Source organism: Podarcis tiliguerta (genome assembly GCF_965153285.1).
Source record: "Podarcis tiliguerta genome assembly, chromosome: 13".
Classification (NCBI taxonomy): domain Eukaryota; kingdom Metazoa; phylum Chordata; class Lepidosauria; order Squamata; family Lacertidae; genus Podarcis; species Podarcis tiliguerta.
Window position 1 is genome coordinate 37,962,266 of NC_139546.1, and position 11,164 is coordinate 37,973,429.

The 11,164-nt window shown below is 48.1% G+C and overlaps 1 protein-coding gene and 1 long non-coding RNA gene across 12 annotated transcripts in view; one reads left to right on the forward strand and one right to left on the reverse strand.

Annotated features, from left to right (window-relative positions):
* The window catches only part of PRR14 (proline rich 14), a 45,301-nt gene extending 37,149 nt beyond the window's left edge, over window positions 1-8,152 (forward strand). For all 11 annotated transcript variants that reach the window (XM_083409681.1, XM_083409682.1, XM_083409683.1 and 8 more), the window contains 9 exons: window positions 91-215; window positions 316-577; window positions 704-753; window positions 1,031-1,119; window positions 1,774-2,494; window positions 3,206-3,320; window positions 3,469-3,575; window positions 4,207-4,278; window positions 6,137-8,152. In XM_083409681.1, the coding sequence (XP_083265807.1) occupies window positions 91-215; window positions 316-577; window positions 704-753; window positions 1,031-1,119; window positions 1,774-2,494; window positions 3,206-3,320; window positions 3,469-3,575; window positions 4,207-4,278; window positions 6,137-6,392 (1,797 nt within the window). In that variant the 3' untranslated portion in view covers window positions 6,393-8,152. The remainder of the gene's footprint in view (window positions 1-90; window positions 216-315; window positions 578-703; window positions 754-1,030; window positions 1,120-1,773; window positions 2,495-3,205; window positions 3,321-3,468; window positions 3,576-4,206; window positions 4,279-6,136) is intronic.
* LOC310662750 lies at window positions 7,776-10,717 on the reverse strand. Its single transcript, XR_014504302.1, has 2 exons — window positions 10,585-10,717; window positions 7,776-8,369 (listed from the first exon to the last, which is right to left on the reverse strand). It is a non-coding gene; the product is annotated as an uncharacterized lncRNA (long non-coding RNA).
* Between the last annotated feature and the right edge of the window lie 447 nt (window positions 10,718-11,164).

An 11,164-nucleotide genomic window follows, 5' to 3' on the forward strand; every position in this document is an offset into this window, starting at 1 on the left:
ATGGAAGGTGGGGAAAAAGGGGAAAGGAGGCCCCTGTCCCTCATTATCCTTAAGCTCTTTGAAACTTGGTGTGCGCCTCTCTTTGCCCAGAATGATCCACAAGGGGATCCCCAAAGATCTGCCACATCTCCCTGTGCAAATCCCCCCCAGTCAGCAGCTGTGAATGAAGACAGAGTTTCCTGGTCAACAAAGACACAAAGTAGTCCAGTGTGCAGGTGAGGAGAGGCCCCAGGGAGGCGGAAGGAGTGGAACAGCTTTGGGATCAAGCACTTGATTTGAAACATTCTGCCTTTTTTTCACCCTTCCTACCCTCAGATCGTCTTCCCCTAAGGGCTACCCTCCATCCCATCGAGAGCCTCAAGAGAAGTTGGACCACGCCCGCCGGCAACTGTGGGACAAGAGGGTGTCTCCCCCACGGTGTCGCGCTTCAGAGCGCCTGCACGCCAAGAGGCAGCGCCTTCAGAAGGGGGTTTCCCTTGCAAAGGGGAGCGAGGGGACAAAGACCTCCCTGCTGGAAGCGGCTCATCAGCAAATCCTCGCCACCAGTTTGGAGGCTGGTTCCTTGAGCCAAGCTCTGGTTAGTTAAGGTTGGGAAGCAGCCTCACCAGATAGTGCTGGGAGGGACAGGGAGAATCCTGTTGAAGGAGTTGGAGGGTGGTGGCTCAGTCCACATTTTTATTCAGCTGTCTTTTCTTGCTGGCAGGTTGCCGGCACTGGCAAGGAGCAGCCGGAGACCTCCTCAGCCCGCTGTGGGTGAGTGCCCCCCTAAACAAAGGCACAGAACTGCTTGTGCCTCCCCCATCCTTTAAAGACGGTGCCAGTCACTCAGCAAGAGAACTGATCCACTTCAAGGGTTACAATTGGTGCCTATTGTGCCATCCCAAACTCCCTTGGAGGGTAAAGTGATGGTCTCTTTCCTTTTGGGAGAAATGCTAACTTTGAGCCCCTGGGTGTGTCTCAAAGCACGGGGAGGAGAGGGGCTAAGGAGACTGCTTTATCACTGCCCCACTGTGTTTCTCTGGTTAATCAGGAGTGATCAGCTGATGCTGCCTCGCCAATCATCTCCAAATGGGGACACCCAAACCCCTCGAGACCCACAAGACCAGTGTCATCAAACAGGTAGGGAAAACTCTTGATTCAGGTGTTGTGTGCTGTTAAGCCTGTCCTTCATTGCAAAGTGGCATCTCAGGGGTGTGTGAGTATTTTGTGTGTGTGTGTGTAACTTCACTGGAACATCCCTGGTCCCACGGAGTCTGAAAACCCCTTTGGTAATGCAGAAAAAATTCCCATGTTGGACTGAATCCAGGCCGGATGATCAGTCATCTCCCACCCATGGCAAGGTGTTTGTGGGGCTGGATGAAGCGGGCACAGACTCAGGCATCCAGATGGGAGTGCCAAGAGTCAAGCTGGGCTGAATATCAGCCGGCCAGAGTACTCTCCAGAAATCTTGAGACCAGTTAATAATCTAAGAAAGGCAACAGCTAAGCAGCTAGAGGAAGATTCTCAGGTGTAAACAGAAGAGGAAGATGTCTGTATCCTTCACAAAGTGTGTGTCGGTGTGTTGGGGGATGACAACTCTTGACTCTAAGTCAGAGACTGGAAACCTTTGACCCTTCAGATGTTGCTGAACGACATCTCCCACCAGCCCCAGCAAGCGTGGCCAATGGGCAAGGATGATGGGAATTGTAGTCCCATAGGCCTGGATGACCCCAGTTTGGGGAAGGCTCCCTTTGGCCCTCTTGTGACAATGTTGTTCCTTTCCCTTCCTGCCAGATGTGTCCCCTGAAGCTCCATCCTGGCTGCCTTCAGCATCTGCTCTCTTGCGTCCATCATCTGCCTCCCGTTTCCGGCACTGGGGTCTGGTCCCCGTCTTCCAGAGCGTGCGCTCCAAGCTGGAGGCCTTTGCTGACATCTTCCTGACCCCGTCCAAGCCAGCCGTGCAGTCCACCGAGGGGCCCCCGTCCCTGCCCCCTTGCCCGCCAGGGAATGAGGAGCAGGAGGCAGCCCAGCCGAGAACGCCCCGCCAAAGAGTCAACATCGAGGTGAAAATCGCCATTTCGGAACCACGCCCCCGGAAGAGGAGCTGCCACCACGAAGAGGAGGAAGAAGAAGAGGAAGAGGAGATGGGTGATGCGGTGGTGAGCGGGCGGCCCCCTATCCGCCAGTGGCGCCTGAACGAAGGGGACCCGGCCCCTCAGCCCCGCCTCGGACGCAGCTACTCCTGCCCTGACGTCCCTGGTGCCCGCTTGTGGCAAGCCTCCCCCGTGGCCCTTCCGCTATCTGCTCAGCTGCGACAGCGTCGCCACACCGTCTGCAGCCTGGAAGTGTCCCGGGAGCTGGGCCGCCCCACCCCGCCCTGCCTGCGCAAGGAGGTGTATCCTTTCAGCACACCCCCCGCACACTTCTTGCTGGGTCCCTCCATGCACGTTCCCCACTGCGATGGCTCCCCCTATGTGCCTTCCTGCCGCCGTGAACCAGACACCGTCCATTCCAGGTAAAAATATTCTCCTCCCCGCAAGCTGCTTGTTATCCCTCAAGAGTCTAACAGCTGTTCCTTTGAACACCATAAAAGGGCACAAATGACATGTTAGGTAAGTGTTTGCTCCTTTCCCACTCAAAACCAAGAGGGAGAAAGAAGCAAGCACTGTGGGGTTGTTTGTGCCATTCTAGGGTGATGGTTTAAAAAACCTCAGAGGCTGAATCCTCCTTGGAGTGGACTTAATGAAGTTAATGGATCCAAGTTAATTTCATTTACTTCAAGGGGTCTATTCGGAAGAGGAAATATCTAGTGTGTATGTGGAGGAGTTGTGTCCTAGTGCTGAAGCACATCCTTTGCACGTCAGAGATCTATTGTTCTATCCCCTGCACCTCCAGGCAACAGCTTGAGTGGCAGTTTTGGAAAAGCCCCTTTCCTGAAAACCAGGCAGTGGAGATGATGTCAGACCAGAAGCACTGGAGGTCTGATTCTCCATAAGGCATTTCCATTCATTGACTAGTGCTGGAGGCAAATGGGCTGAGCCTCTTCCCCCTTTGGTTCTGCTCACAGGCAGAAAGGCTTTGCACCCTCGGTGCTGTGTGGCATTGCTTTACTGGTTTGACTTCCTCTTTTAAAGTCCCCTCCACTGAAGAGGGAGAACTGTCAGCTGGGAAACATCAACGTCTAACTCTAATACACGATGCTTGGTTTCTCCTCTGTCCTCTGCAGGGAGCTCTCTCCCTCGCCCGATCGTGGACGGAGGGCGTCTGGGATTGGCTTGGACGTGGTCGACTCAGAGTTGCTCACGTCTGAGCAGATGATGCTTTCAGAAGTTGAGATGAAGGTCAGTTGCTGTTTGACTCAAGCTTCTCAATTAGGAGGTGCTGCACCGTGAAGAATGGGGGTCTGTGGTACCTGCTCTCGGTTTGAGGGCCATTTTGCTTTGCCATTGTGGCCTTTCAAAATCCTTCTTACTCCCTCAAAACCTGCAGGGATCCCAAGACAACACCGTAGGGAAGGTGTCCTCCATAAGGATCCGCAAAACACCGTCCAAGCAGCAAGCAAATCTCACTCCCATGGGGCTTCCCCGGCCTGTCAGGTGAGGGCTAGAGTGGAATGGGGGGGTGCCTTTCTGCAAATGGAGATGAGTAGCTTGTGAATCTGCCTGACAGTGGTTTAGGAACTCTGGATTCAGATTCCACAGTGCTTGGAAAGGAGGTGGATGTGGTCTTCTATAGCCTGGGGGCAGATGAGTGCTGTATGAGAGGGGGCTCACCTAAGGAAAGGTGTAAATGGTTTTGGTTTTTTTTTAATTAAAAGTGCTAGCTGAGTTGAACCTGCCAGTCAAGAATTAGCACTGTCCACCAATGTTAAGGATTTGTTGGTTGATCATCTGTCTTTCAACTGAAACAAATGCAGAGCCTCTCTGACTTGAGTGGTGGAGTCTGTGCTGATTCTGGTACTCTTGGGCAATAAAAGCAATAAAAACCCAGTGGGCTAAACCATTGGGCCTGATTCAGATTGAATTGCAAGCTGAAGAGGTCAGCTGGTAGTTTCTGGCAGAGCATGGAAGCAAAGCGGGGTAGCAGGGAAAGCAATCTGGTGCCCGGCAGGGCTAAGTGAGTATTCCTATATATTTATATCTAAATCTACACGCACGCACATATATTTTATCGTAGGCCAAGGCCATTTCTGGGTGATGAATTCTCTTATCTTCTTTCCTGTGTCAGGTTGAACAAGAAAGAGTTCAGCCTGGAGGAGATCTACACCAACAAGAACTACCGCACACCCACAGAGAAGAGGTGAGGAGGTCTGCTGGCATCTGTCCTTTTCTAAAACACCAGCATTCATTGCTTTTGTGTGCACACACCCTTCTCTCTCTTTCCCCTCCGTCATTTCAAGCCAGCAACCCCAGATTCTGACTTCAGTATCCGCAAGCGATAAGCACTACCTCCTGCAGTCTGAATATATTTGTGAACATGCATAGTTTGCTCCCCCCAAAATGGGATGAGGATAGTTATGGGGCAGTGGTGGCGACAGGGGCATAGAGCAGTAGTGTACAAGCTCTCTTCTGAGCCTTTGACATATAGGAATATAAGAGCCCTGCTGGGCCAGACTGAAGGTTCATCTAGTCTAACCTGCTGCCTTCGGGAAAGCCTGCAAGGAAATGAATTAAATTAGCCATTATCAATAAAAGACGCTTAAACACAGGTCTTTTAAAAACATTCAAAACTGACTGAAATCAACAAAGGCAAATGTAAACACGTGTAGCTTCTGCAGGTCTAGATAGGCTTGCCTAAACAAAAATGCTTTAAGCAGGGGCCAGAAAAAGTGCAGCCAAGGCACCTGTGTGATGTCAATAGGCAGGGGGTTCCAATGTGTAGGTGCTGCTGCAAGTTCCTCTTCTTGAAGTGGTTGAGTGGGCAGATATGGAGAAAGGCAATCCCAAAAGAAAACACTATTCTTGGGCAGCTGGTAGTCAGAGGCATATTATCTCTGTCCCTAGAGATCCTACTAGTCATTGATAAGCCTTATCACCCATGAACTTCATAATCCCCTTTTAAAGATCTCCCATTTGCTAACCATCGCTGCACCTAAACCAGGGTCAGAGAACCTTTTCCACCTAGTGGGCCAGATCCTAACTTGACGGCAACTGATGGGCCATATTTAACAGGCAGGTGGGACAACCTGCCTGTCTGTCACCATGTCAAGTGATTGGTAGGCGGGCTGTCCCATCTAGCTGTCAAGGCCCACTTTTGTTGTGGATCGCCCTGAGATGAAGGGTGGTGTACAAACTTAAGAAATGAAATGAAATGGCCCTGCTGGTCCTGTAGCACCAAGTGGTTTGCCTTAAAACCTCAGTTGAAACGGGGGAAATGCAGTTTCAAGAGAAACTGGTGCTATTGGAACAAGCAAAAGAGCACTCTGGATTTCACTGCAAACTCTTGTTCATTTGTAGCCTGACTGAACCAGCGGCAAATAGAACACAAGTGAAATGCCAACCACTTACAGTTTTAACATCTGCCTCGTATCCTGAAAGCAATATGCAAATAAGTGGATGAACTGTGGTCCTCTACCTTATGATATGTTTTGTCAATGGCCCTTGGAATTGATAAATCTCTCAGTCCCCGTGCTGTACTTCATGGTCACTGCTGCACCATCTTTCTGCTCCTGTTAATACTTGTTGCAGCCCTCAGAATTTTATCTACTTTCCTGAGAAGTGCTGCTTTTAATTTAGAAGTTTCAAGTTCTTAAGATGGATGGAGCAAATACTTGACATGAGCAGTGAATGCCGAAAGCTCTGAATGCAAAGGGGACCTTGGGCTGGGAGTTGTCTTGAGTTCTCTACGAAGGTGCCAGGACATGTTCTGTGACTTCTCATTCCTTCCACCCTCCAAACCTCTTTGGTGCTTTTTGTGTGTGTCACATGTTGCCTAAACATCCCAATTTCGACCCATGCCTTAAAACCAGACTGCATAATGGCAGAGGGTGGTGACCTTAACCGTTGCATTGTTCGTTCCAGCTACAAAATGTCAGCAGTTTTGTAGTTAGTCTGCATTTGTTTATGCTTTTTATACTGCTAGGCTTGGTTAGTGGAGTCTGAGAGGTTGTCTCCTTCTTTTTTCCTGGTGTCCCACCTCTTCCTTTCTACCCCTGCAGGTCATTTGAGACCATCTTTGAGGTGCCTCTGGAACGCAACGGAGCGCTCATTTTCACCAGCCAGCGCAAGCTGAAGCGGGCCATGGAATTCCAGGAGGGAGGCCTCCCTCGCAAGCAGCGCAAAGCCCACTCCCGAAGGAGTCGCAGGGCAGCAGGAGGGCGGAGGGTCAAGAAGCCCCAGAGTCCAGAGCTGGAGGAGAAGCTGCAGCAGCGGCTGGCTGAACTGGATGCCCTGTTTGAGGGAGAAGAATGCTGAGATCTGAGCAGAGGCTAGAGGGAAGGGCAGCACCCCGAGGAGCCCAAGACCACTTCCTCTGTTTAACTAGCAAAAGAGGTTGCTGGTGTTGTTGTTTTTTTAAAAAAAACTCTACCAAAGTCACCAATACCACTCCAAGTTTCTCCTGTGGTGTTTATTCTCCAGTTCCCCATCAAACCAGCCTTCTGTGCCTGTTGCCTCCTCCTCCTCCCTTGATCAGTCTCCGAGCCACAAGCTCTGCTGCTTTGAAAATAGTGCCTGGGTGCCTATCTGTGCCACCTGGCCCAGCCAGCATGCTGCCTGCTCTGGCACCACACGAGTCCCCATTTGCCTGGCTCTTTGGCTCGCAAGTGGAAGGGGAAGAATGTTTGTGGTGCCTCAGAGTTGCCCGCCCTCTGGACTCTGCCTCCTGCGCCCAGTCAGACCACCAGTGCATGGGAGGAGCACCTAGTGCCCAGCGCTGTTGTGCCTTCTGTGAGAGACTTAGGCCAGCAAGGGATGGGCCTAGCCAAGTGAGGGCCTAGTTGCCTTTTCTGCAGCGGCCACCGCCATCAAACCAAATAGGAATGCAGAACCGGCGTGCCTGTTGGATGGGAAGGAGAAAGAAAAAAGGGACTGTGTGAAAGAATCAGCAGGAGCAGGTTTTTGTTATGGCACAGGGGATGATGTGGCAGAAGAGATGATGTAGCAATAGGCTGGGCAATGGGGACGTGTCCACCTGTTTAAGCACAGACAGTGGATGGGCGGCTGGGAATCCTGAGAGAATGCCTTTGCATCTCTGGATCAAGGCCTCTGGGTGTTCCTAGCTTGGATCAACTGTTTTGTTAGGAATGATGTGTTTTTGGTTTTCATTTTTTATTAATCTATATTTCTAATAAACTTTGTATCTTGGGGGGAGGAAAAAACCACATATTGCCGGTTGCTCCTTAACTGGCCTTGGTGGGACCCTGAATGCAGCTTTAAGGGAGACCGCAATAGATAATTTTGCCTTGGAACAAGGGCATAGCGACCACAAAATGAAAATCCATAGCAAGCAGTGGATCATATATCATTGCCACACTAAATTAATTTCCCCAGCCAATGTTGCCTTCTGCCAGGAATGGTGGTAGGTGCATTGGCTATGGCAAAAAGCAAAATTGCTGTGATGCGGGATCAAATGGCAAGAAAAGTCAAGCGAACTGCACCCGGTTGTACTAAAATTTTACATGTATAAGAGGCTACGACAAATAACAAAATATGTGGATTTGTGTAGTCTGCCGTGCATTTTGTGCAAATTCAGTAGCTATGCCCAGTTTAAAATCTGTTTTGAGGTGGTACGTTCACCTTCAAAACTACCATAGTCTAGAGTTGACATTGGTGAAATTCACTCAGTCATTCGTTACAGGAAAAGACAGTGTGTCTGATTGATTCCTCATGGTTAGTATTGCAACAGTAACATCTCATTTTATCAAATTAACAGGTTTTGCGTGGGAGTGGAGACATTTCCATCCTATTCACTCTCGCAGGCCTTTCTTTGGTCCGTTTGTCTACTGGAAAATGCCTCTTCTTGTTAGTTAACTACTTAGAATTTATTGAGCAGCTTTTATCCCAGTACAGTAGGCTCCGGTCAAAGTTTGCAAGACTCTGAAGCCCTGACAAAAGTTCTGCTGCTCCACATGTGCATCAGGAGAAAGGTCCCCCTGTCTATAGTTATGTAAACTGCTTAGAGGTTTTGATGCTATATAAAACTTGTTAAATAAACATGGTACACCTTCCCTCCATACTGTTGTGGATGAAACAAACTCTTTCTTCAAGGCTTAGGTTTGGCTACGTTCATTCTGTACTTTTGCTTCTGTTCAGTATTTTTTTATTACCTTTGCTACAGGGTCATCTGGCAGGCCTTGCCGTCAGGTGCTTTGCTGGGTGGGGATGGTTGCATTTTTCGCTAACCTTGCTCCGCTGTGTATCTCAGACTTCTCTTCCTCTCAGTCCGGCCTGCTTTTATTAATTTACAGGTTTTAATATTGCACAGTATACAAAGGACCTGGGCTGTGAACATACCCATAAAAGAGCACACAAAACATATGCCAACATCTGGATGGTGATACGCAATAAATTATTGGCTGAACAACGCATTGGAAAAGCAAGCAGAAGAGGCTTAAGTGGGCATCTGAAACAAAGTGTGTGGTGTTTGCTTCATGGTAATAGGGAGTTACAGAACCTAGGTGCAGACACATTAAATGCCCTCTTGTAGAAGAAACAAGGCAAGCAGAATGTGGCACCCTTAGTAGTCCCAGCTGCTGGACCAAACCCAATCAAAGCCTTGCCTAGGATGCATCACTGTATTGTATAATGTTGAGCTTACAAACATCTGACACACAGTGGCCAAGCTATCCCAATCCAGGAATTGTCTTCCCAGACAAAGGTCTATAGATGCGAGTTCCTGGCCATTGAGACCACATGGATCCAGGAGTACCTTCAAGATGCAAAGCACCCAAGGGAGAGTCTGGAACAGACAATTTGCCTCCTGGACTTGGGAACCACTCAACCACAGTCCTTGGTCTTACTGCGATTCATTCAGCCCACTGGTCCAGAGTATGTACAGCCTAACCTGAATCAGATGTATAAAAGTAGTAGAGCGGAATGTTGGCATACTGATGACGTCCTGTTCAAAATTCCTGGCAACTTTATACGTATGGTAAAAAGAAACTGGTGATAAAGTGGTGCCTTGTGGTGCACCATAATGTAAAACCACTGTAGCACCAATGAGTATCTTTTCAACTGCTACTCTCTGGACCTAAACCTGCAGATGGGATCAGAACCACTGCATTGCAGTGCCTCTGGTACCCAGCTCACAAGAGTTGGTCCAGGAGAATGCCATGGTCAATGATATAAAAAAGCCATCAAGAGCTTCAGAGGAAGGAGAATGGTTATACTCCCTGTGCCTTGCTCTCAGTAGAAGTCCTCCATCGGAGCCACCAAGGCTGATTCAGTCTCATAATGGGAAACTGAATTCCTCTTATGGGAGCGAATTCCATAGTTTATGTGCTGTGTGAAGAACTATTTCCATTTGTCTATCATCACCATTGTTTGGTGACTTTGTTAATTGCTTTATCTTGCCCAGGGCAACTCAAAGCAACTTACAACCAAACAGACAGAAGACCCTACATACATACATTAAAACCAAGAGGAAAAGAGAATACATTAAAAACACCCCATCCACTTCTAAAAGGCCACAAATAGTTAAAAGGCCAAAGGCCTGGTTATAGAGGAAAGTTTTTTCCTGTTGCCTGAACATATGTAATGAAGGTGCCAAGCAAGCCTCCCTGAGGAGAGCATTCCACAAATGGGGAACCACTGTAAAAAAGGCCCATTCTTGTGTTGCCCCCCTCTGGACCTCTTGTGCAGAAGACATACAAATAAGGGCTTCAGTGACTGCAGGCTCTGAGAATAAAGTTTTAATATTCAGTTTCTTTGGATATCCACAAGTTCTAGTGTTGGGGAGAAGAATGCCTGCAGTTGTTATGCTACAACCTTCTCTAGGCACCTTACTAATAATACACAACTGGTTGGTAGTTGCTCTGCATCAGAGGGTCCAGGGTGCCCTTGCCTTGTTGAGAACACTGGAGACCACCCTCTTAAACAGACATGCATTAACTACATTCTGAACCTGCCCACTCGCATATTTTCCGCTAGTTTTTATTAGCAAATGAGGGCGAGGAGCAAGAGAGCAGATAGGGTAGTTAGACTCATTGCTGCAAGCACCCTGCCCACGTCGTCAGGCCACATCAGCTGAAATTGATCCTACACCAGTTTAGACATGCATGGCATTGGGCACCTGAACAGACCGCAACAACGAAGTCCTTCCAGAGTTCAGTGACTCGGTCTTCAAGATATAAAGCAAAAGGACCACAAAGACTTAGATTATCTAAACATAAGTATGCATCTAAATAAAAGAAGGGACCTCAAAACACATTTAGTCAGCAAAATCTGTGACAAAATCTGTGACTGCTCCATCCACTGTGGTTAAAACAGCTCAGATCATCAGTAAGTTCTTTATAATGTTTAATTGAAATCCACTTTCTTGTAATTTGAAGCTGTTAGTTTGGATCTACCCTGAATGACAGGAGATGAATTTGTGCTATGTAATAGCAATTCAAAAATTCAAAAGTTGCTGCTCTGTTTCTTCTTAAACTAACCCTCCTCTGCATACCTATTTTTCTAATAGGACTTGATCTCCTTCCCCTTCACTGTACTGGAGGTCTTCCTCTGAGCAAGCTCCAGTTTTTCATTAAACTCTAAATCAGGTTGTTGATAATACCCCCCCCCCCCCACTTCTAATTCTTTAGAGTCACAGTGCAATATAAACTTCTGTCAAAGTAATAATGTAGAATGTATTCCTTGATCAAAGTCTTAACTTTTATAAATAAATACATTGAATTCTGAAAAAAAAATGCAGAAGGATTGATCATATCTGATTCATCATAGTTTCAGCTAATTTCATCAGACCAAAGTGGATAACAATTTTTTCTAACAAATGCTTTTGAAATTCAGTGCAGGGCTATTGCTAGTGGAATAGTATCAAGGCTGAGAGATACCCCTGTAAAAAAATCCCAGAGCAGTTCTGCAAGGCAGCGCAGACAGTCCTCTACTGAATGAAGGGTTCAAAAGTACTACTTTATACGGGAGCTTGGAAAGTAACAGTTCCATTGCGGGAGGATGGCATCACATGGTAGTGTTGTGACGTCATCAAGTTCTCCTTCGTCCTCAAGGGGCTGCTACAGCAGGGGCGT